The sequence below is a fragment of the Lepisosteus platostomus genome, chromosome 6 (genome assembly GCF_059453375.1).
Source record: "Lepisosteus platostomus isolate fLepPlt1 chromosome 6, fLepPlt1.hap1, whole genome shotgun sequence".
Taxonomy (NCBI): domain Eukaryota; kingdom Metazoa; phylum Chordata; class Actinopteri; order Semionotiformes; family Lepisosteidae; genus Lepisosteus; species Lepisosteus platostomus.
In genome coordinates, this window is record NC_142616.1 from 45,227,070 (window position 1) to 45,252,718 (window position 25,649).

General features: G+C 43.7%; 1 protein-coding gene across 1 annotated transcript; it reads left to right on the plus strand.

Moving 5' to 3' along the window:
- Positions 1-9,988: 9,988 nt before the first annotated feature.
- Positions 9,989-21,420, plus strand: LOC148661794 (LIM domain-binding protein 3-like). The gene is made up of 7 exons (XM_088636092.1): positions 9,989-10,045; positions 10,834-10,949; positions 11,306-11,672; positions 12,068-12,248; positions 12,911-13,031; positions 14,721-14,836; positions 15,605-21,420. The coding sequence occupies exons 1-7, from the start codon at positions 9,996-9,998 to the stop codon at positions 15,692-15,694; spliced, it is 1,041 nt and encodes a 346-aa protein (XP_088492218.1). The 5' UTR covers positions 9,989-9,995; the 3' UTR covers positions 15,695-21,420.
- Positions 21,421-25,649: the final 4,229 nt, after the last annotated feature.

Here is a 25,649-nt window from a genome sequence, read left to right on the forward strand (position 1 = left end):
TTGGCTCTGCAATGTTAACAGGTGTCCTTACCTGTGAGTGAGGTAATGGCAGAGCAGATCATATAGTATTCTTCCCTCGATATTTGGCTTTACAGCTGTTACAGTCTCTAGAGGAGTGCAGTGTATCTTCCAAGATCACAGTATATCTTCGCAATGGAACAAGCTGCATGGGTGCTGCTTGCAGAAGTTTAGGGAGTAGACCTGAAGATATTATAAAGTGAAATGTGTGTTGGGACCAAAGCTAATCAATCAGATATTAAGGGATGTTTTGTGCAAAATAGGAATTTTATTTAGTCTGTCAGCAAGGAAGCCAGCCTTACTTCTCCTCCTCTAACAGACACACTTAGTGGGGCAGTGCCTCAGAGTGTCAGGTATCTGTACTATACTCTCACCTAAGAGAAACCATTATTACTGATCGACCCCCCCCCCCAAATACTGCAATAGTGTAACTTAATGTTTTTCTTATTCCCCATAGTGCAAGGTCAGGTTTTCTCTTGTTTTCAGCTCTATGAACTCAGTGCCCTCTCCTGTTCTCTCCATTCTGTTCTTGATGAAGATTCCTGCATTGGATAAAGCAATAGGGAATGCCATGTGCATGACTGTGGAGAGATTGTGTTGCAGAGTACATACAGTAACTCAATATACATGCACAACATGTGAATGTATATATGTATATTTGCTCTTCTGATCTTGACCTCTGTTTTCATTCTAACCTAACCTCTGATCTAGTACTCCTATTGAGCATGCTCCAGTCTCCACAAGCCCTGCACCTGCTTCTCTGCCTGCTGCTTCGCCCAGTCAGCCAGCTGCGGCGCCGCAGAGCCTGGCCAAACAGGTCTCACCGTCTCCTCCCGCTGCCCTGTCTCCGGCGCTCTCCCCAGCCCCGCCCACACCCAGAAGGTAACCTTGTATGGAGTAGAGGCGGAGCAATGGGTTCTGACTGGCGGGTCAGGAACGGCTGCATGTGTATTGTGTGTCATGGTCATTTCAGTCTGATGTCTTGTGTTTCAGCTGAACCATATTCTGGGGGTCCCTTACCACCATGCTAAGTTTCCACTTGCACACTAACCAGAAGACGACACATGTGATGTGGTCAGGGGCTGTGTGTACCTTTAGCACATTAATCTGCTACTTCTTGTGGATAGTTTTATTTTTGTTCTGGAAAAAATTCTTAATTTTTCAAGAAAAGCATGGGAAGCTTAGTATGGCAGATGGGGCTTTATGTGTATGGCCCATTGTGTATAGTGATGGTCATGTGTTTCCTGGATAATCAATGTCTTCCAAATAAACTCTGAAAATGGAGGGGAGAAAATGTGAGTATCAAGCACAGAGTTTTTCTCACTTTCTAATTGATGTAAAATGTTAGATATTTGGATACATTTTTTTATTTCGGTAATTAAATTTTATTGTAGCCCCTTCTTTGTTGAGCACTGCAGTGGGTTTCCCCTTCACCTGTTATTTTCATTATAAAAGGGGTCAACAGTTTTAAATCCTACCACCAGATTTACACTGAAGAGACCTAATCTTTTTATTTGTGGGACTCCTGGGCCCTGATTCTGTGCACCATACAGCTGTTTTCTTGCTAATAGATGGATACCCCCCCTTCATACTGGGTGTAGATCTGTTTTCTATTTGTAATCAAGCTCTAAAATCTGAACTGCTCATCTTCAAATCCCTCTGGAAGTGAGATAAGCTTTTTCTTTCCACCTGAACAGACTGTGTACTGTAGATACAGGTTGCAAACAAAGTAAGATCAGAACGCAGCTGCTGGAGAGTGATTTTCTTAATGGCTCCACCCTTGCTGTGTTACATGTGGCTCTGAGCGTGGTGATAGATGTGCTGTCAGAGTGATGGCATTGACTCACACTGGCACAATGATCCACTTGTAGAAAATGCCTTACATTAAACCTCCCCTTAAGTGCTTCTTGAGATTAAGAATTTTGCCCAGAGCAGTTGAACACACTGACATCAATACCCTGTTTAAGTGAAAATGTGTGTAAATATCTAATAATTCGTTATTTATGGAGTTTTATGTGCCCAGCCATTGGACTGTTAAATACATGTTCAATACACAGATGAGGAGAAGGTGGTATCATTAAACCACTGATGTCAGTGTGGTTGACTAGTCAACTGTTGGCCAAAATTCAATAGCTCAAGAGAGCCCCGTGAGCCCCAGCGCAGGTAAGTAGTTACAGCTCACTAAGCAGAGATGACTGATGCAGCGAGATATCTTTAGCACTGAAACTCATCATTGTCGTTGTCATCATCATCACCATCATGACCCATTCAAGCTACTTCTGCAGCTCCCCTGAAGAATTTCCCACCCAGAGCCCCTGCCTGACAAGAGACCTGTCTTGCCAAAGACCGTGTAAGAACAGAGAGCCTTACGGTGGAAATAGGAGTTTTCATATCAGCATGCAAAGATGTAAAATTATCCTCCTGTCTATTGGGATGTTCACATTGTTGGGGTAGAGTCAATCATAGACAACCTTGTGAAAGAGTCCCATGTAATCTGCATTTCTGTCTCAAGTCAATACATCAGTATGGTAACCGTCTTTCAGCTGAGACTTTCGGCTAAAACTGAGGTCCTGGCTACTTGCTTATTAAAGAACCCAGGGCACGTTTAGAAAGAGTAGGGGTGGTGTTATGGTTAAAACTCACTCTGGGTCTGCACACTCTGCATTCCCTAAAGTCCCCATTTATTCAGCTGTTAATTCAAATTCAATTAATTTCCTCCCCTGATTTGGTGTATAGTGGAGCTACTGGTGCTTAATGGCTGCTGTGTTTCACACAGGTAGGGGCTATGTATAAACCACTTTTAGGATAGAAAGCACCATACAAATACAATTTATTATGTAATAATAATTAATAAGATTATTTAATCTTATTGGGCTCTCCCAACCAAGACCCTTTGAATTGATTTCTAAAGCTTAGCCTTCCAAATTGAATCCATTTTCAGTCATCTATAAAATGAATTGACATCAGGGGCTGAAATGCAGGTTAAGTCACAGGGTTCTGGTTCGCAAGTGTGTTTTGCAGGGTCCTGAATGTACCAATAAAAAAAGTGCTGTAAACTTATTGTTCTCCCTCCCTGTTACCAGCCCTCACAGGAATATGAGGAACTAATTTGCCCTTGATGATTCTGAACCTGAAACCCAAAACTGCCTCCTTCCCTCACTGTGGGAATCCTATGGTGTTTAGACACTGAGGAATAGGAAGTCGGTGAGGGAAGGTGGTGTTTTTTCTAAGGAACACTCAGAAAAACGTACCTTAGTTTCCTTATTTGTTGTTGGTTCTGCGTAAGTGCCTGCATTGTGAATACAATTCTGAATACAGCATTAGCTCTTCAAGGACAGGAGGATCAGAGAGCTGAGAGCAACTCTTTACAGAGCAAGACAGAGAGACTCAGTTCTAAGACAGGACCCGTTAAGCCAGTCTGCATCTAAACCCAGAATCCAAAAAATGTGAAATAGCAGCATCTATCTCCACATCACCCTGCCACTATTAAAATTAAATTAAAATAATTAAATAATTAAAACTGTAACTGTAACTGCAGTGCATGAACAGTTCTGGGCACTAACAAATCTAAAAAATTAGGAAACTAAGGTGAGATTTTTCATACTGTGTTAGGGTGCAGTAACCTTGAAAAGAAATTAAAACTCTTTCCTTCCGTCAGCAGTTCTTCATTAACTCGTTCCTGCTAATATCCCGTCGCTTGTGCTCCTGACAGATGTGACCCCCGTAGGCTCTGTGATGGAGGCAGGGGCTCTGTGTCTTACTGTCTTAGCTGTTCTTTCCCAGCAGGTGACAGGTGAAGCTCCTGTTTTTCTAGACCATGTTTTCCCAGCAATCCCCACCACTCTTCTTCTCCTATGTTTTTGGCATTGTTCCTTAATTACATGAAAGGCTCTACATACTGAGTACTTACAAGTACTGGCGGCCTATTGACACTCTCTGAGCCCCAGTGTTAGTGTGCAGTGTGGGCGTGTCTCAGTCTGCACACTCTCTGACTCCCAGTGTGTTGTGTGATTGTGGGTGTGTCTCAGCCTGCACACTCTCTGAGCCCCAGCGTGTTGTGTGATTGTGGGTGTGTCTCAGCCTGCACACTCTCTGAGCCCCAGCGTGTTGTGTGATTGTGGGTGTGTCTCAGCCTGCACACTCTCTGAGCCCCAGCGTGTTGTGTGATTGTGGGTGTGTCTCAGCCTGCACACTCTCTGAGCCCCAGCGTGTTGTGTGATTGTGGGTGTGTCTCAGCCTGCACACTCTCTGAGCCCCAGCGTGTCGTGTGATTGTGGGTGTGTCTGCACACTCTCTGAGCCCCAGCGTGTTGTGTGATTGTGAGTGTGTCCCGGCCTGCACACTCTCTGAGCCCCAGCGTGTTGTGTGATTGTGGGTGTCTCAGCCTGCACACTCTCTGAGCCCCAGTGTGTCAGTAAATCTGTGTGCAGGTGTCCTTTACTCTGTCTCATGCTCTGTCCTCTGCAGCACACCAGCACCTGTTCTGCCTGTAGCTTCTCCAGGGTCCCGCAACCTGTCGCTGGCTGCCTCCACTATCTCCACTGCCATCACAGCGCAGTCTAGGTACATGTGCCCTTCACATCTGTTTCTTTCCTTCTTTTTGCAGGTTATTTTGAGCAGACCTTGGGTTCAGGGACCAAACAATGGCAATTAGTCGTCTTCATGTTCACGTTGCAAAACAGAGGTGTCAAGTCCTGGTTTCAGGGGTTTCTGCAGGGTTTCCAGGTCTCTTTAAAGCAGCATCACTTGAATAGCTGGGAGAAGCTGTTAAACTGGTCAAGTTAAGCAATGAACTGATTCAGCCCAACTGAACTGAGAACCTGTAGAATTGGGGACCAATGTTGTATCCTATCAGGAGATTGGATAAGTGTGAATGTTATCTCAGGATTAGCACATTAACTCAGGAATGTGTGTGTAGCTAATATGCAGTAGCTGCACAGCTTCACATTGTCTGAAAGTGACCAGGTGTTTGGACGTATTTGGGGGAGGAGTGGAGGCTAGCTTCAGAACCTGTGCATCCAGGAGGAGGTGCAAAGAGCTGGGTCACTACCTGTGCTCACAGGGCCTACAGGGGAGTAATTCAAGCTCCAGCCTGTCTCAGAACTGCCTGGGCTGTCGGAGAAAGAGCAGGAGAGGTGCGGGCTGTGAGACATGCCTACCGTTCAGAAGTATGTTAGGAGAGACAACCCATGATTAGGATCTTCTACCTGTGAGAGTTCTTTTTAGGTTAAATGGATGAGCGAGAAAAGAAATCTTTACAGAGCCTAGTTTAAAATAACAGCCTGTCTGGGACACAACACCAAGCACAAGAGGGATCAGACACAAACAGCACTGTCTTGTAGCTTGGGCTTGTGCCTCAATAAGGTACTCACAGAAAAGACTGATTTGTATAAGCAGGAATATGGAAGTGTGGTGGAAGAACAAGATAGTTCATAAGTGCAGTTTCAGACCTCTGAGCCTCTAGCAGAAAAGACTGAAATAATGGTGAGAGATTGCTTTCTGTCACACTTTTGGTATAAAGTACTCCAGAAGGGGTTTTAAGAAGGAACAAAACTTTTTTTCATTAACATGTACTGCAGGGGTTTGAAGCTGAAGCCAGTTGCGCTCAAGTCTGGTCCTCAAGGGCCACAGTGTCTTACAGCTTATAACACTTCCTCATTGTGCAGAAAAATAGCAGATTTCAAATAAATAAACTGTGTTGGATGAGCACAGATGTTCTTCAGGTGGTGTGAAAAGCAGTTGGCCCTGGAGGACCTTAGATGGGGATTCCCTGCCCTAAGCTGTCTTTTCTTAACTCTTGTCAACTCTTTACAAACTAGAAACAGTGTTAGTAACTTGGCCAAGCCAACGACAGCCCTGGAGGCCCTGCCAATCACCCCCATCTTCCGCACCAGAGCTCTGCCGCAGCGAGTGCCCGCCGGCCCCTCCCTGCCCTCGGGGAAGCGCAGGCAGCTGAGGTACATGGCTGGGCAGACTAACAGCACGTCGCAGCAACACTGACCCCCACAGTGGTGTGCAGAACCACCGGGCAAGCTGGGATAGGGGACAGGGGTACACTTCAGCCACACTGACAGCTGACTGTACAGACTCCTGCCACTTTTCTAACAGGTGGTGTCCCGTTACAGAGTCAAGGCTAGGGGAGTTCCAGAGCCCTACCATACTGAAATATGCCTCGACGCATAGACCATCTGACCAGAACTGCACCGAGCCGAGAACAGAGCAGGAAGGAATCCTGTAGCTCACTGGAGTCGGGCCGCTGGCAGAGGAATTAATTGTGAGACAGAATTTCATGCAAGAATCTTCTGCTGAACTCTCCAGTTGTCACTGAAATAAAAGGCCCCGTTTATCTAACACTGCACTGAGCAAGGGTTGAGGAAATAAGGAATACATATTTTCACGTGCAACGTAGTGATGATTGCCAACCTGGTTGAACAGACATACTGTACATCATATTAAATCACTGGTGTGGAGCAATTATGGAAAATTTAAACAACTATGTTTTTTTGCAATTGGGACAGGGGTGCCCATTTTAACGTGCCAGGCTGGTACTGAAGTGTTGGGTTTGTTAGTTTCTGATGAATTGTGCAGGCTCGCTGAGAGTAGAGTCCTGGTCAGCTCTGCTCTGTCCCTGCTGGGATTCGATCAGAGCGTCCTTCCCTGGACAGGACTGGTTCTCCTACCATTCTCCACAAGATTTCGAGAGGGGGCAACGTCACCTCTGTAACACGCTCTGTGGAATGAGTCTGACGGCTGTGTCTGTATTCTGTCTGGGAGGTGCAGGGCAGGGTGTCTGCAAGTGTAGTCCCTACAGTCCATGGGCTTAAACTCTGTAGTGCTTTCATACGTAATGTCTCAGCAAGGGCCTAGTGATTGACAGCCTGTCCTTAGGAATTAGAGTACTTCCTGTGACATCATGCTCCATATTGGCACTGTTTGGGCACTACTTGAGCAGTTGCTGTATTATCACGTTTTACAATAGCAGTTAATTCTCAGGCTGATCTTACTATCAATTTCACAAGGGTTGTGTGTTGGTTACTTATCTAAACCAAATAATAAAGAAATTGCAGACAGCTCCTTCAATGTTCCTGAGATGTTACACCACGCCCCCAGAGGATTCGTCATTCCACCTCGCATTCCAGCACAGTTCCCAATTAGCCCATTTACCCCAACCTATTTAATGCTATTTCACATTCTCCCCTGTGTTTAGTAGTAGGGTTTTTCCTGGCTAGAGCTACTCCGATTGTCATTAATACTTCTTGGTTTTTGGCTTCCCAACCCTGGTTTGTTCTCCTGGTTTTGGTTTAGGTACTTTAGTTGTCGTTCTGGTTTTGACTCTCGGCTTCCAGCTCCGCTTCTCGTTTTTGTACTTTTGCACTGGCTTGTTTATCTTCGGCTTTCAGACCCCGGATTGTTCTATCGACTACGTGTTTGGAGATTGCCCTGATTTTCTGCATAGGGTCCTCACTACTATTTCCTAACATGAGATTATAAAGAGCAAGAGCTAAGGAATGGCTGGGGAGAAGAAGAAGCAACTTCTCTTGTGTGGTCTCTTGTAGTGTAATGCTGCTGTGTTCAGTGTCTGATGCATTTTTGTTCAGTTACCTGATACTGAGTGTGTCATTTGTGAAAACAGTGGTTGGTGTGACACTTCAGTCTCCTGCTGTGTTGTGTTGCACTAATGATTTGATTTACAGGTGCTGTTTACCTCTCCTTTCTGCTGTCAGTTTTCCACATGGCAGGACAGGGACAGTGATGGCTTTGGAATCCGTACTTTGAGCTCACACTGCCTCATTTTCAGCACTGTTGTGTGGCTCCTGCACATGCATGGTAGGAATCCGCACAAGATTGATATATTGGTGTGCACAATGCTCCACCATGACCACCAGCTCCACCACCAGTGATGGTGTTATAAAGGGGGATAGGTTTTTATGTTGCCCGAAGCCCAGTGTACTTCAAATAAACTGCTTGGACAGTTTATCCAAGGTTGGACAGTGGTGTTGTGCTTGAATTTTTCACGATATTCTCCACTAACAGCAGCATTCAACTCTTCAGTCCATCCCACCAAGGCGAGAACATTAACTGTCCCCAGTTCATTCTCCTCCTTTTTGACTTCCAAAGAAATGAATAAATGGAATTGATACATCAATGAAAATTTGCTCTTCAGGGTTCTCTGGCTAAATGTAAAGTTATCAGCTGGAACAGTTAGCTTTAATACGCTCAACCAGACCTAGAATTGTTAGTGATATTTTTGCGGTATTATTTAAGAAATAGTCCATAATGCAGCCTTGTATTTTTTGCTATGACTATTAAGAAGGTCCAGTTAAAGACAGCTTTTGCCATTTCATGTAGTACAACAGCAAAAAAAAAGACTTGGTATGTATTTTCCATGTAGGTAATTTTTTACTATTATGTTAAGAACTAATTTACTTACTTTACTGCAGCAGAAAAAAATAAATCTCCAGTGCAAATTTCGCTATGGTGCAGAAAGGCTTTGAAAACCCTTTTCCATTACTTCCAGTGCCCTGTCTTATGCCTCACCATGATAGTGTGTATGTCTGGTTGCTCTGAGTGGGCCCAGGCCCAGGTAGGCTGCTATCCCAGGCTCACCCACGCCCGTCTGCACGCCACAGCAGCTCTGCATGCATCCAGACAGGACTGACTGACACTCTCCTGGGGTCTAGCGCAGTGAGTCTTCGGAGCTGGCATCAGGAGACTACTTCTAGACCACTGGGACTGTCCTAAGATCTACTGGAATTTAGTTTAAGGCCGAGTAAATCAATATAAGTGATAATACTGGGGTTTGAATGTGACAGCATCCCTTGCAGTGTGTGAAAACAGTCCCTCTGGGGTTATGAATATGGAGAAAGAAAATGGATTAATTATTTTCCGAGTTATGAATTTGTAATGAAAATGGCGGAGGAGGGCATGACGTGGTTTAGCTCCGCACCTGCATGACAGTGGTGTTACTCAGCAGTTCTGTCTGGCGCCCCTTAATTGCGTACACTTGGATTGCCCTGCAGCAGCCCCTAGTCTAGTGCTTTGATTAGAAACCAGCCTGTAGCGGCTGGGGCATCATTAACAGGGCACACTGGCACTGGCTTTCTGTAGGACACGGCTGAAACCCTAATAAAGGTTTCCTATAGTATACCATGGTAAAAGCAGAATAAACTTTCATAATGATGTGCATCAGTTAGGGATAGCCATCTGGGTGTGTGCACATTCTCAGGTCATGAACTCCTGACCCTCTGTAGCCGCACTTGTGTGAGGATTGTGTATCTGTAGTTTATATAAGGCACAGTTTGGACGCTGGTGGGATTTCAGAGCTCCTTCAGTTGGACAGCATGTCTTCAACAGTGCTTATATTCAGCTGGTAATATTTCAGTTCCGAAAGACAACTTGCTATTGGCTGAAGTGGCTGAGGAATAGTTTACTGTAGATATGGTGTAATAAGACATCCACATATCCACAGTCCTTAGTCCCTATTTTAAAAATAATGACCTGCTTCTTGCAGTTTGGGGTCTGGAGGTGAATAGAAAGAAAGCAGGTAACCGACCAGTACCTCCTGTCAGGACCCAACCAAGGTCCATCTTGAATGAGAGCCTCTCCTTTCAGCTTTCAGAATGAATGGAAATCTGACTCTTGTCTTCCTATCGCCTGTGTAGGTTTACTGTGGTATACGTTGATAAACATCAGTGAAATTGTGGCAAAGCATGGTAGTGTGTACAGAGGCCTGGTAATAACAGCCAAGGGAAACAATGGAAAAGCAAACTAAATGCATGGCAGACTGCAGTAGTACCATGGGAACTCTGTAAGTGGTGACTGTGAAGTAATCCTGTGTCCTCAGTATGGAGCTCAGCACAGTGTGAGCACAAGCCCCAGCTTCCGGGTCAGAACTCAAGACCAGGCCTCTCCCCAGGCTGAGAATTAAAGTGTTCTCACATAAAACCCATTCTTTTCTGTCCCTTTATAGCTTCAACATGCAGTCCTCTTCTGCCTCCAGCTTCAAGTCTAAAACCTCCACTTCCAGGTACAACAACGAGCAGCACATCTGGACTGTACCCCTGTAACCCTCTGGATAGTAACCCTCTGAATAACCCCTTCACTGTTTTTCTTCTTCTGTTCCAGCGCAGTCTGTGGCCTTGGGGTGACTCCCATGCTTCTCTCCCCTTCCTCTAACCACTGTTTTTAACAGCCTGGCCATAGGCATTTACTCCCTCTCCTACAGTCTTGTAGGCTAGTGTTGACAGCCCTCTCCACTCCTAAGACTCTCTGTTCTAACACTGGCCTTACATCCCAGCCTGCTTCGTTTGTGGGTCTGCTGTATTAAACCCCACTAACTTTGCACAGAGTCTAGGGGAGGAAGACTTGTTCTTCCTCACTTGGGGACGAACACGGTGGTGAAGCACTTCTGCGACCCAGGTTTGTTTTTCGGCTGTGGGGGTCAACCCCAAGGAACACTTTATTACGAAAAAGAATATAGGAATACTTTTTTATGAAAAGCTCTCATTCTGGGGCTTATTATACATATCTATTTGATATGCATGTAGGATTGGTAATTTATTTTAGAGTTTCTTGACATGTGGAGCAATCAGTCTTAGTAATTTGGCTTAATGGTGTTAAATGCAGAAATAAACAAGCAATTCTGCATTGTGCAAGCTACACAGTTCAAGTTGATGGTGATTTCATTTCCCCATATTTATTAATATGTAATTGATATGCAGTGATCCTTTGGTTTGCTGTTGCACTTCTTCCCTGGTAATGAGCGACAGCCTGGATTGTGATGATGTCACACAGCCCTGTGCCTCTCTCATGCAGTCCCTACTCCCAGCCTCGCTTGCAGCAGAGCTCTATTGAGATCCCCATGGGGCCCCCTAAGCCGAAGGTCATCAGCACTGCCAGCATTGTGCCTTCTGTCTACCCGTCTGCACCAGGTACGTCTTCCTGAGGTAGCATGCTAAGTAACCATGCTAGCTTGATGCACTGTAGTCTTCCTGTAGTCATCCTGCCCATCCCACAGTACATGAATCACTGGGCTCATTTGCTCATAGTGGAGAACCAGACCTGGTAATTTTACCTTCAGGCTAATTTCTTAACCTGATGAAACTTATACCAGTGCATGGTCTTTACTGCAGTTCTTTGCATACTGTTTGAACCCAGATTGCACAATGATGGAGATTCTGACAGTCCAAAAGGTGTACCCAGGCCCACAGGCCAGAGCTCATTTTGTTATGAGACCCAATTAGAAAACGATTTTAATTTCCCTTTTCTGTTTCTGTCTTTGCATCAGCTCCAGCTCCTGCCCAGGCTCCAGCTGCCCCTAGCCCCTCCAGTCGCCCCCCCTGGGTGACAGATGACTCTTTTGCACAGAAGTTTGTTCCTGGGAAGAGCACCACCACCGTGACTAAAAACATCCAGCCCCTTCCACAGGCAGCGCCCCCTGCCCCCGCCTACATCCCCAACCCTGTGCAACCCGCCTACATCCCCAACCCTGTGCAGGCCCCTTCTCCTGCAGCCCCCAGTCCCGCCTTCAACCTCTCTCCCGCGCCCTTCCCCGCCCCCGCCCCCTCCGCCGCCCGCGGAGTCGCCCAGAGGGCTGAGCGCTTCCCCGCCGGCAGCCGGACCCCCATGTGTGCGTGCTGCAACAGCATCATCAGGTAAAGGCGATAGACAGCACCGATCACTGATCCCCGTGCTCGTCCCCATTGCTAAGGAAGCCTTGAGGTACAAACACAGCTCTGCCTGTGTATGCTGCTCGCACACAGGGTGACAGGCCGGCGTGTCACATGGCCAGGAGAACAGAAAACCTCCAAGAAGAAAGCTGATGTTTGTAAAGCAAAATAAACACAATCAAAATGTGGTACTGCATTCCGGCACTGTGTGTCAGGGGTACAGATCAATTCTTGCTGTGCATCAGGTGACACAAGCACCTCAGTTGTAGAGCGAGAAGTAAAGGCAGTAAGCCAAGCAGAGGCAGTGGTACAGGCAGAGCGAGACTCGTTTCCTTACTGCGCACCAGCATGGATAAAGCTTGTCTCTGTTGCCTTGCCAGGGGTCCGTTCCTGGTGGCGCTGGGGCGATCCTGGCACCCCGAGGAGTTTAACTGCCACTACTGCCACACCTCGCTGGCTGACGTGTGCTTCGTGGAGGAGCAGAGTAATGTGTACTGCGAGTCCTGCTATGGGGAATTCTTCGCCCCCACCTGTGCCCGCTGCAACACCAAGGTCATGGGGGTGAGTCCTGGAGGGGAGTGCTGGGATGCTTCCCACAGTCCTCCATCACTGCCTGGCAATCCTAACCCTGCTTTCAATATTGAGTGGAATACAATGTATTGTGTATTAGTTATTTGGTTTTATTTTTAATTACAGACTTATTTAGAGGACATTTGTTATGAAAGGGACTTAAGTTTATATAGCTGGGTGTTTCACTGGAGCAGCTTTTTATGTGAAGAACTTTACTTAAGCGTAAAGCAGCAGTGACACTCTTGGGATTTGAACCCACAGCCTTCCAGTTAGTAGTCTAGAGCCCTGATTGCTTCTCAACATGGCCAGTTTATGTATTTGTTGCTTTTATCCAAGAGAATTTGGTGGTTTCAGTTATAAGTCTTTCAAGTATAAAATATTTCTGAAGTGTAAAACAGTTCCAAAGATAACTACATAATGCAGTGGTTTCAAAAAGAAATACAACACCTTCTACTCCAAATATAGTGTCCATAACTACACTAATGGGAGATTGAAAATTGAGATAAAAAACAGCCTGAGGTCCATGAACAGGGGAGGAGTGAGAGGTGTCCAGTACTGTCTCAGCCCCTCTGTCTTCCCTGCTGGCTTCAGTGCTCATTGTTTCTGCATGTGCCTAATTACTGTCTTGCCAACTGTCTGCTCTCTCCCGGCAGGAAGTGATGCATGCCCTGCGGCAGACCTGGCACACCACCTGTTTTGTGTGTGCTGCCTGTGGGAAGCCCTTTGGGAACAGCCTGTTTCACATGGAGGATGGGGAGCCCTACTGTGAGAAAGGTACCATCTCAGGATGGGACGTCCATGTCAGCAACCACACATTGCCACTAGCAGCCAAGGCTTTCATCACATAAACAGCTTGAGAATTAAATACGAATCCCTTTTCCCTGCTTGCTGTTGGGTATTTCTAGTCAAAAAGAAGAACAAGTGGGTTTTGCAAAAGCCTTCTTCCTTATTTTCATCTTCACAGGCCTCTCTGCCCACACTGTGTCCATGAGCTGTGGTGATAAACACACAGTGAAGTCTAAACTGAGATTACCACTGTGAAATCTAATAATGATCATTTTTTACTAAATACTAAATATGTAAAAAAAAAAATAATTTTAAATAATGTACACAGTAAATAATTTACATATTTTTTATTTAATTTTTTTGCTAAATATGATGGAGTTTTGACTACGTTTTGTATTTTTGATATGAGTTCTACTCCCAGGAGTCATAGAGGTGATCCACTTAAATTTAAGGAGCAAAATGGAGCGATTGAATTACTGGAGTTTCTTGCTGGTCAGGATGTAGTTGTCGAGCAATTAAAATAGCTGTGAAAATCCTATCATCCTTTCTTGCTTTGACCTCAGTGTTTGAAATCCTTTGTTGAAAATGAAAATGAAAATCATAGAAATGCCTGTTGTAGAAAAGCAGGTATTTATCAAGCTGAAAGAAAAGAATGGCCCATCAGAGCCATGACAAATAAATTGGGCATAACACCATCAACAATCTGCTGAGTATGTAAAGAAGAAAGAAGCCATAGACATAATTATTCATCAGCCAAGACTGGTTTGTCAAACAACATCTGCAGTTGATAAATTCTCAAGGAAAACCTGAAATAACCTCTGGAATAAGGGGTGGAAGTTAATCCTTCTCTCGTGTATAAGGAAATGTTTCCATACAGTACTTATAGGGCTGCACTTTCCCATACAGCATGATAGTAACCCAAAACACACAGCCAGTGCAACCAAGGAGGAGAAAAAAGTGGAAAACGCAAGTCAGTCTCCAGCTGTCCGCCCACCTGAGCACGCGTGGTCCACTCTGGAGAAGAACCCCAAGAATTCACAGTGGCTTCAGCAAAGGCTTGGCAAAGCATCGGAACTGATTGATTTGCTCAGGGGTTCACAAATGAATGCAGTTATTGCCCTAATCAGACATGCAACCAAATACTGACCTTAACACTGAAGTGTCCTTATGGTAACCTCAAATCACTGGGGTGAACATAAAATTTGTTTTTATTCTAATATGATTAAATGCATGCATGTAAATACTCCAAAATAATATATGAATATTAAATTGTACTTCTTGTTTATATTTATCTGTGATCATAAATACAAACTGTAAAAACAAACATTACAATTTTGTCTTAGCAGTTAAATACTTTTGGAGTATTTTTCTAACTGCAGTTGCCAGTTCCTTCCCAAAATGCCTGCAGCCACTTGGGCATAATAATTGTTGTTGTTATTAAATGAGTATAGGATCCAGTACTGAACGAGGTTTTCGTGTTTCCTTAACTGGATAGATGGTATGGTGTTTGTGTCTTTTGGGTCTGCTCGATTAGCTTTCCTAGGCAGAAATAAAAGTGACAAAATATTTGTGTCAATGCAGCATCTGCTTGTGACAGACATGTACCTGTATTTATTTTTTATACTCTATTATATAAGCCTTTACTCACTCCTCACCAGTGTCTCTGCCTATCTCCAGATTACATTGCTCTCTTCAGCACCAAGTGCCATGGCTGCGACTTCCCTGTGGAGGCTGGGGACAAGTTTATAGAAGCTCTGGGCCACACTTGGCATGACACCTGCTTCGTCTGTGCGGTAGGTACTGCCTCCTGACCAGCAGGGGGCACAGGCCCTCTGTGGACAACTAGCTGTAGACTACAAGCATGCAGTGAAGTACTAGGGTCTCCACTGGTTTTCAGTGCAGGTCTTTGGGTCATACAGCTCCTTTGTCAAGATAATTATCTTTTATTTCAGGTGTTAATGAGGTGGTTTTGATCAGGTTTTTGAACATCCCTTCTAATCTAGGCCTCTGGCAGAGGAAAAACTGGATCGGGCTAACTAGTCTAACTGCAGCTAGCAGGCAATAGCACTATCAGCTGGGATCCTCTGTATTCCCTCCCCTTGCATTGCTGGAGCCCAGCCTGTCCTGATAATACGGACCAGGAGCTCCACTGCAGGGATTTATGGCCCCAGTGGGGGGCAGTGCAGGCCTAGAGTGCTGCTACTGAGATAGCAGAGCCTTGTTCCATGGGACTCATTGCAGCTGTGTGACTGGATTTTAGGGGCCTTTAGCTGGAAAGACAGAGAGGAATTCCACAGAGGGAGATAGATGAGAAGGGATTGTTTGAGGTGGGGAAAGGTGATTTTTCTCTGTGTTATATATTTTGTTCTCTTTGGAAAAAAAAAGAACAAAGTTTGATTTATTTAATAACTACTAGTGTATAACATTGACGGGATAGTGCTTGGTTTGAAATGAGGATTTAAACAAGATGGTAATCTTAATCTGCAGTTGTACGTAATAAATGCAGTGACCGCCAGTTTTCCCTCTCCCCTGAGACTCTGTGTTCTCACTGTACCCTGCAGGTGTGCCACATCAATCTGGAAGGTCAGCCCTTCTACTCCAAGAAGGACAAGCCCCTGTGCAAGAAGCATGCCCATGCCATCAATGTGTAGGGCGCTGCCCCGGGGATCTCTGGGAAACTCGAGGTCAGGCAGGGCCGCGCTTCCCAGATTCCACTGGAACGAAACAAGATACACGACAAGCCAACTGTTACCGAGAGATCTGCTGAAATGATCAGATTCTTTGTAGGCTTTACCGGCACAATTGATAAATTTGCGTAATGACGTGGAAACAATAACTACAAGTCTTGGTACTGGTACTGAAACAAATCCGTAACCACACAGCATCTTTACATTATCACAGGGTCGCCCTGTGTAAGGTGGCGGCTTAGGAAATGCTGTTTGAATGACAGTTCAGTGTGAAAACGACCAAGATATTTTGATACACTGTCCTAGGCAGATGGAAAATGTTGAAGACCTCCCTCTTTGTTCAGACATTCCTCATAGAAAAACTGTATTTAATTAAAGGTCATCGATGACCCTTCTCTTTGAAAGATCAAGATTGTCGTATCCTATTGTGTATGAGGTACATTGAAATCATAACTACTGTAGCTCCTTACGCTCACTGGAACACTTTCATCAGCAACATGGGGAGTCAGGCTGAAAGCCTTCTGCACACCAGGGCTTTTTAAAATGTCAGAATATCTTGGTCCAGAGCTGACAAAAAATGTAAAAAAGAGCTCTGCCTTGTAAACTCTTAAAGGTCATTTCTTGGAAGTCTGGTACCAAAGGGAAATTTCCTTTAATTGTTTTAGAAACTATTCATTTTGTTTTAGAAACTTTATTTTAGATAGTATTAGACCTTACTGGCAGCACATAAAGTTGCAATATAAACAGCATTTTTATATTAGCACATTATCGTGGTGCACTGTAAAAATCTAGAGAAATAATATATTGAAAGACATAGGCTAATATGCCAACTGACATGCTGTATTTATTTAATAAGAAAGACAAAATATAAAATTATAACAGAAATTTGGTTATACTTTAGAGTTGAAAATCACATTTTATGGTTACTTAACAAGTAACAAGGTACAAGATATAGTAAAGTGTTTAGAAATGGGACTAATATGACATGTTCATATACTGTACTTGTAATTAGTCCTAAATAGAGATAAGTTCTTATTAAGAAAATGGCTGAATTTAATTCTGTAGTTAGATGATATAGGTCATAAATCATTTTTAAATGAATAAATACAAATTTCAACCCTTGAACTAAAGTGCTACCACACACGTATTTTTTCAAAAATACTTACTGTTGCTGCATGAGTGCGGTATGTAGAAAATATCATCTGCAACTTAAAAAAGTATCTTAAGCTGTTCAGAAAAACAGATATGTGTTGCTTTTGATAGTTTCTTGGTTTTGCATAGGAGTCCTGTGTATTTTTGAGCTGTGCTGTGCTTTAGGAGAACGGCCTCCCACTTTCCATGGATCTGCAGGGCAGGGGGCAGAAAGCGATGGGCAGGAAGGGGAGAGCGAGGGCTCAGGGAAGCAGCTGGCCTCAACAACGAGCCCGTCCCTGCTGTTCTCCCTGGTCAGCTTTTTCATGGCAGGTGCCAAAAGCAAGCTTGCTTGTTTAGTGAGGGACCTAATTCTGAAAAGGAGTAACTTTACAATTTTTCTTTATTTAAAGTTAAAAGGGCAGTCCTGTGAAAAATGTTTCAGATCCTAAAGCTGGAGCCACAGGGGTCCAGCTCCTAGCACAAGGACACAGTGGAGTCCACTTCAGCTTGTGTTCTTTAAGACCGTACAGTGTGATCTGGACATCTGTGCCTGGATAGAGTTTTTATTAATGGCCACGGTCCAGAGGCTCGTTTTCATTGGCCCAGTAGGCAAGTATTAAGTTCACAAAGCTGCGCCAGAGCCAGCGCCTCCCCTTCGTTCCTGCCCTTGCCGGTAGCCCAGAGTCCTGCAGGAATTAGGAACCTCTCTGGAGCAACAGGCGTGCCTGGAGCAACAGGCAGCGCCCTGCGGGAGAGTGTTTCCATCTCCTCTGTTCTGTAACGCGACGTACCTGTCTGCTGCTAAACGCCGTGCTGTGCCAGTGCTCTGTCGGCATGTGAGCAGACACGCAGAGCGAGATTTTATGTGTTTTAACTTCTTGTTTTACATTCTGTCTCTGTGTTGCTTGAGATTCGTGAATGTGAATGCATTGTAATATTTAAGGATGAGTTATGTAGTAAAATATTGCAATCAGAGAGGTGGGTAGGGTTAGATGGTAAATTTTAGATTTAACCATTTTTGAATTCTTAAGAAAATGAAGAGATGTATTTATCTTTTCCCAAAAAAAAAGAAATGTCAGAAATACAATCTAAGTAAATAGCATACAGGTTTTCCAAGACATTTTCCATATCAGACAGAACCTGCCTTGAAAGTGCACAGAATCGGCCACTGTCAAGATGCCTTCTGGAAATGCAACTGAAGAGGAAGAGAGCATCATCACACTGTCTTTCTCTTCACTTACTGAATGATTCCCTGTAATAGTAACATACTGATCAGCTCAGGTCTGCACCCAGCCTGCTGATTTTTGGTCGACATTTAAACTTATTATTTGAAATAAACTTTTGATTTCAGTAATCATTCAGTTAATTTGCAGGTCATTCTCCAGGGATATTAGTGTTATAAGTTTATATGCTGTAAATTCACTCCACTAGGTAGCAGCAGGGGACTGTAACACTGCAAAGCCTAGGTAGTCAGTTTTCCTCTCCCTTCTGCTCTCAATACAACAATGGAGTGTTAAAACAGCATGTACAATGAAAAAGTCAGTTTTCCCTAATTCTTTATATATTCTTTATAAAATGAATTATAAATGTGTTAATAGCTCTAGAGAATAGCTAATAGCTTTTCCACTGTATATTACAATGCAATGCTAAAATAGTTTACACTTCAAGGCCTAGTTTTGCCCCTCATACAATTATTAATTTTCTTAAAATATACAAAATAATCATTTTTTCAGTTGTTTAAAGAAAATTGTAATTATTCAACATATTTCTGTTGATCGTCACTAAGGGATAAAATGTGTTATCTCGGTGCAATTAATTAATTTTTTAAGATATTGATAAATGCATTTTAGTTTCAGGATTTGTATAAGGGGTAATCTAATGGCCAACTTACATGTGTATTTACACTCCAATATCCAACAGGTATGCTGGAGGTCATTATTTCAGGAAGAGGCCATAGATCCTAAGGAATCTGTAGTTCTTGCCTGTTTAGAGTTTGTCTGCTGTGCATCTCTTGGCACCTGAAGGACCAGTTTATTAGTCCAGGATCTGGAGCTCCATGATTCCAAGTGGCAATAGTGTTGTACTGTGAATATTTATTAGACTAGGAAGATCGGAATTCCCAGAAGAACAGAGAAGAGAGTGAGTTATCTTCTCTTGGCAATTCTTTGGCAACTGGTGGGCGTTGTCCTGCATCAGCCTGAAAACTCTCGTGTGCCTGGGTGTTTCCTCCACTCACTCTGCCCTGTGTCAATCTGTGCGTGTGGCCTCATGGGAGAACTCAGGACGCTCTCACTCTTTTCCCATCTTCTGTCTCCTCTTCCTTTGATTTTGTGATTGCTAAATTGCAGCTCACTTTCCATTCCTAACTGACCATCCAGCCACTCTGTCCTTGGCTTCATTCGTTCATTCATTCCACCGGCGCTGCCCGAGTCTCTCTGTCATCCTCTTTGTCATTTTTCAGTGCCACTCTGACTCCAGGCTGTGCTGCACTCTTCTGCTCACCTTGCAAATACTCTGCCCTGCTGCTGGGTCTCTCCTCTTGTGTGTTTCTGCCCTGCTCCTGCGTCTCTCCTCCTGTGTGTCTCTCCTCCTGTGTCTCTGCCCTGGTGCTGGGTCTCTCTTCCTGTGTGTCTCTGCCCTGGTGCTGGGTCTTTCCTCCTGTGTGTCTCTGCCCTGGTGCTGGGTCTCTCCTTCTGTATGTCTCTGCCCTGCTGCTGGGTCTCTCCTATTCCTGTGTGTCTCTGCCCTGCTGTTGAGTCTCTCCTATTCCTGTGTGTCTCTGCCCTGGTGATGTGTCTCTCCTCCTGTGTGTCTCTGCCCTGGTGCTGAGTCTCTCCCATTCCTGTGTGTCTCTCCTCCTTGTGTATGCTTGTGCCTTGTCAATGTTCTTCTTTTCCATCCCTGGATTTTAAACAGAACTGCCCACTTTGGATTTGTTTCTTGGACTTGACTGGTCCTTTCAACACTTTTGTTTTAAAAATTTTCTTCATACTTTATTCTGGTCCTTCAGGTGTCCGTTTACACAATTTGTACACACTGCTTATATTTAAAGTTATTATTTCAAGTTTGAAATTGATATGGTTCAGCAGCTGTTCAATATGGGATGTGTGCTGCTGTGCTGATGTTAGCATGATAACATCAGTTCTCATGGCATGCAGTGATTTTCACTCTCTTAAGTTTAATTTATTGGATCTTTTTTGTTTGTTTTTGTAAACACAAGAATTTACCAAAAATGGCCTTTGCATTGTGATTGTGTTCTTTAATAATGTTTTTGAGTTCATTTACTGTTTTTTGGCATGGACTGTGTGGAAAGATTAGGAATGTTTTATTTTTTATTTATTACTATTATTATCTAGTTTATCTAGCATCTCAAATAGTAATTTAGTAATGTTTTGTATAAGTGAGGTGTTTTGCTGTGAGGTGGGAATCTCACGATGCACGATTTTATTATTTGTTTTGAATGGAGAAAAGATACCTACAAATTAGCTTTACGTACAAAATACTGAATTCTATTGTTTCAAACAGTGATACCTTGGAAGTAACATCACACACAGAACAAAGCAGGCACGGACACAGCATTGTAGAAAGGACTGATGCCGAATGCTGATATATATACTGTACCTGGGCAGGGAGGGGTTGTGAGACATCTGAACAATTACCTTGTGTGCTGGTGTTCTTGTTTCACTAGGACAGGAGCTCTGTGTTCTCCATGTTTAAATATTACAGGAAGTGCCACATTTTAACATACTCACAAAAAACACCAGTACTAAAATACCATTGTAGATGCTTTACACATGTTAAGACCAAGTTAAGATCAAGTGTTAAACCCTCTTCAGACTTCTGATAACATTATATGTGCTTTTTAAAGCTCAGCATAAGGGCAACAAAAGTCAGACCCCTAGCCAGTTACAGGAGTTAAATCATAATCACAACACAACAATCACAATCCTACTGTGTCTGGCTGTCGACTTGGCCATTCTTTTGCCTGTGTGGGCTGGCGGTCCGGCAATTTGATCCACAGTAATGGTTTGGAAGAAGGCGCTAAAGGGAAAAGGGAATACTGGCAGCACAGGGATGACGTGATGGCAGTAGAGTTCACGACTGTACTGTTGGTAGATGGTTTTTCCTTCTATCTATTGGTGAGGGAAAACAACAAATTTACTCTTGTAAATAGAACTGATGAGTAAGATGTTAAACTTAAAGGTATTGTCTGCCTGTCAGCAAAGACGTTGATGTACCTGCTGGTTCTTTTGTATTGTAAAAGCTTTTCTAATTCTCTGTGTGTCTTTCACTGTGATAAAGGTTTCTATCATTTCCCTTTGCCTGCAGGGACTTTTACTGTGAGAGCTGAGTAGCACTTCTTTCTGATTGTTTCACTCTTGACACCAGAGCAGAAATACCATTACAGAGTTTACTGTTGAATTGTTTTTATTTGAAACATTGTTCCTCACTGTAGTAAACTGGAAGCTCCTGTATTTAATATCCACATGTTACACAAGAATGCATGGGTGGAAATTATTTGTCTCCAGTAAAAAAGTAACAGTTCTGGAAAAAAATGAGTCTGTCTTTTATTTAGCACTGAAGGAACACCAGTTAGTACCTGCAGCCTTGGGGCTGCTGCAATAGGAAAGTGCTGGGGCTGGATGGCCCAGATGATGAGTGTCTCTAAGAAACCCAAGGAGATTTACATACTGTACTCTCGACCAAGACTGCAAGCTGGAGGCTCTGTTCCTAATGAGGTTCGTTTTTAATTATTCATTTTGTACCCACCAAATTTGAAATTGCTGATAGTTTCTGTATTTCCTGCCTCCCGATGACTCCCTACAGGGGAGGAGGAGGCGGAGGAAGAACAGTCCGCCCACCCAATGAGCGCTCAGCTATTCACCTGCAATTTTCGAACGCTGGGACTTACAGTGTAAACACATACTGGATGGTTAATTGGCTTCTGGGAAAATTGGCCCTGGTGTGAATGTTTGTGTGTCTGTGTTTGTGTGGTGTGCTTTGTGATGGACTGGTGTCCCAATCAGGGTGTATTCTATCTTGTGCCCATTGCTTGTGAAGGTAGGCTCCAGCTCCCCTGTGACCATGAATTGGATAAAGCAGTTCAAAAATGGATGGATAGATGTTATAATTGTGTATCACACTAGAAAGGTCTTATTTCCACTGTGTACAATTTTGGTTACCATCTTATAGGAAAGTGAAAAACAAGCAGATGCACGAAGAAGAATCAGATGTGTTACTGGGCCTAAGAGATAAAGGGACTGGACACAATCATTCAGAATCCTCAAAGGTATTGGCAGAGTCAGCCTGGACTGCATCAGAATGAACAGTGAAACACTGAACAAGAGGACATGAATGGAAAGTGCAGTGAGAACAGGATGCACTTAATTACATAAAGGGTTGTGGGAGTGTGGAACAACCTACCCAGCCACATTCTTGGATGAGATCAATCATCCCTTAACAACCAAATGGGCTAGATGAGCCAAACACACTTGTTTGTAGATGCTCGTATGCATTCTTCCCAGATGCATTTTTAATGCCATAGGTTTATGGGTCCTTTTTTAAATCTACAGATCCTTATCAGCAGTAACCCAGTGCTGCACAGCCCAGCCTTTACTGCACCCTTTTACTGTTGAAGGAGAGAAGGGGGCAGAACAGTCAGTGCCCAAGAGGCTTGTTCCTTTGTAATTGAGTAGGAGAGGTTAGCCATCAAATGGATCCTGGAGAGACAAGTCACCTTGGAAATCATTACAGAGCTTTTGAACCAGTTGAGCGACTTGCGAAGGACTGTATATCTTGACACCTGTCATTATCAATCACCTGAGAGGTGATCTGATCACTGGAAAGGTTGGAGAAGGTGTGATGGGGACCCTCTCAGTGGGTGCTTTCACTCCAATCACAGACACAGAAAAATGAAGTAGTCACCTAGGTGGCCACTGGGCCAGCTACCCGCCTTTTCCCATAGCGCCATCCGCAGGCTCAGAGAGGATTCTCCATACAGGCAGGTACATACTATTACTGATAAATACAGTATATAGTCTGGAAAGGCAATGTAGGTATTTATACAGAGTATCACCTTATGGTTCAGGTGGGTAGCTGCGTCAGCATGCGTAGGCTGCAAAGGAACAAGTAATAGGTTTATTCCATGCTGAAAGGAGAAGAAAAAAATACAACATTTCGGACACCTGAAGAAGGCTCCACAGCCGAAACGTTATGTTTTCTTTCTTCTCTTTTCAGCATGGTATCACCTTATGTTGTACATAATTGGTTAATGTTTGCTTAATGGTTATTAACCCTTTAACAGTTGTTTCCTGAGACAGATGAAAGGTTGGCAATGATCCAGCTGGGCTTGGTTCTATTTTGGACCTCAGAGGGAAGAGGCATTTCCCTTATTCCCACCTAAAGTTCAAGGAAGCCTGTTGGCTATGGAATAAAGGAAAACAGTTGGTGTTATTTTTCTCCTCATTTTGAACCCGGTCACTCTTAATATTTGGCACTGTCTGGACTTTTTCAGTTTCCTTTTAGAGACTTGTTTGGTTTTGTGCACCTGTAAATATATCCTGTGCTGATTAGACCCGGCTTGGACTTCATGTCCAGAATCCCAGAGCACCACCTGCAGAACCAAACTTTACGTCAAAGGTTGGCAGAATCAACCAAAGTAATAATAAATATCCCAATGCTGTCATGAAAACAGCTCGAAGACAGACCAGACACCTTCTCATCTCAGAGGCATATTATACATGGACAGAAGACAATGCTCAGAATGACTGTCTGACTGTTGTTGAGAGAGCCCAAGTATTCTCTTATTTCCTGAAACTTTACTTAATGTTCTTACATTTAAAATAAGTGTGGGCTGATTTCATTTACTGCACATTGTATTTCAGAGAATTTTGAAAGACTAAATTCCTAATACAGTGCCTCACACAGTTTTCACATTCTGTTGCCTTTAAAGCTTGAAGTTATGACATTTTGAAGTAGCAATTATTATTTGCTATATACACAATCTACTCCACATATTCAATGCAACAAACAAAAACAAGTATATTGATAATATGAAAGGAAAATGAAAAAGTCATGATTGTATAAGTATTCAAATCCTTTGCTGCTGCAAACCTAAATTAAGTTGCACAAAATTACCTTAATGAGCTTCACAATTAATTGTGACCTCTGTCTATGTGGTAGTGGTGGTTCATGTGTTTCAGAACGGAACTGGATCCTCAGAACCAGGACTGATGGAGAGCGCTGGTAAAGTTCAGCACTAGTGGACACACAGCAATCTGGAGAGAGAGGAAACATGGAACAGAGGGAGAAGTAGCACTGCACATCAAAATGAGCCTTCAGGTACAGGAACACAATCCTTTTAGATTGCTACTGTAGCATCCATCCACAAGAAAGGGCCACAAAACCAAACCAAGTCATTCTAGAACATTACACATTAAATTACACAAGTAAATAATAATAATAATAATTCCCTTCACTTTTCTGGACTCTCTGTAACAATGCGTAGTTCAGGACAATATACAGACGGTATAATCCGGATATAAGTGGCAAAGGACAACAGGGAGGAGACAGCGAGGATCAGGAGGGGTTGACAGACAGGGGGGCGTGACAATGGTGAACTGGTGCTCAGGGCATAGCCGGGGCGAACAAGTTCAAGGAGTCCAGGGGGTAAAATCCGGAGCGAAGTCCAAAAGTCCAAAACCGGGTGACCCAACCGAGACAGGACAAAACCGAGTTAAAAACCGGAACGGGATCAAGTACAGGGACAGGGAATGAAAACAGCATGACGAGGCCAGGCGCTCTGACCCCCTGACTCAGCTGGGTCAGGACGCCGATAGGAGGCCAATGCCCTCAAGCTGCGGACGTAGGGCAACTTGATGTTAGTCAAGACGGGCGTCCGTCTTCCAACGCAGAGCTGGGAGTAGCAAGAGCGCCCGGATTTAATAAGGAGGGGCAGGATTGGGGTCAGGTGCACATAATTAGCAAAATAAGAAAGAGCCGGAGTGCCCTTAAGAGGAGGGATTATGATCGTGACACACTCCGTGGCAATGGGGACTCCCCTCCACCACCACCAATGTGTAGCACCACCTGGATAATGCGATGGCAGCCATAGTGCGCACAGTACACTCACCACACAGCAGCTAAATAGATGATATGGAAAACAATGTAAAAGTCATGATTGCATAAATATTCAAACCCTTTACTGTAGAAACCAAAATTAATTTAGACATTCAAATATCTTAAGGAGTCACTGAATTAGTTTAAGTGGCCTTTGTCTGTGTGCAATAATAGTGGTTCAGATTATTTCAGAATAAACATACCTGTCTCTGCAAGTTGCAGAACAACTCCATAACAAAGTAGTATAAAGGCACAGATTGGAAGAGAAGTATAAAAACATTTCAAAGACTCTTAATATCTCTGTGAGCATGCAGTGGTCAATCATTAAGAAGTGGAAGACACTTCCCAGATCAGGAAAACTGACCTCTGAACTGAGCAGCCTTGGCAAGGATGAATCTTTGAAGCCAACAGCATCATCAAGAGTTACATAATTCAGTGGCTGACATAAAAGAAAATGTCCGTAAGGGAACAATTCCCCACCTGCAACACAAATGGATTTGTAACGGACTGAAAAAACATCTCCAATGTCACATGGATTTTGCAACAAAGCACCTGAGTGATACTGCAAACATGAGGCAAAGATTTTTGTGGTCAGACAAGACGAAATTGAAAATGTTGTTGTCCAAGTGCAAAGAGTTACATTTGACACAAACCCAACATCCCTCTG

What these genes read in the sequence shown, in the direction of transcription:
- LOC148661794 (XM_088636092.1), top strand. Translation starts at nt 9,996, where the DNA reads ATGCAGTCCTCTTCTGCCTCCAGCTTCAAGTCTAAAACCTCCACTTCC. An exon ending in TGTCTACCCGTCTGCACCAG is followed by an intron (nt 10,950 to 11,305) that starts GTACGTCTTCCT and finishes TCTTTGCATCAG; the next exon opens with CTCCAGCTCCTGCCCAGGCT. An exon ending in TGCTGCAACAGCATCATCAG is followed by an intron (nt 11,673 to 12,067) that starts GTAAAGGCGATA and finishes TTGCCTTGCCAG; the next exon opens with GGGTCCGTTCCTGGTGGCGC.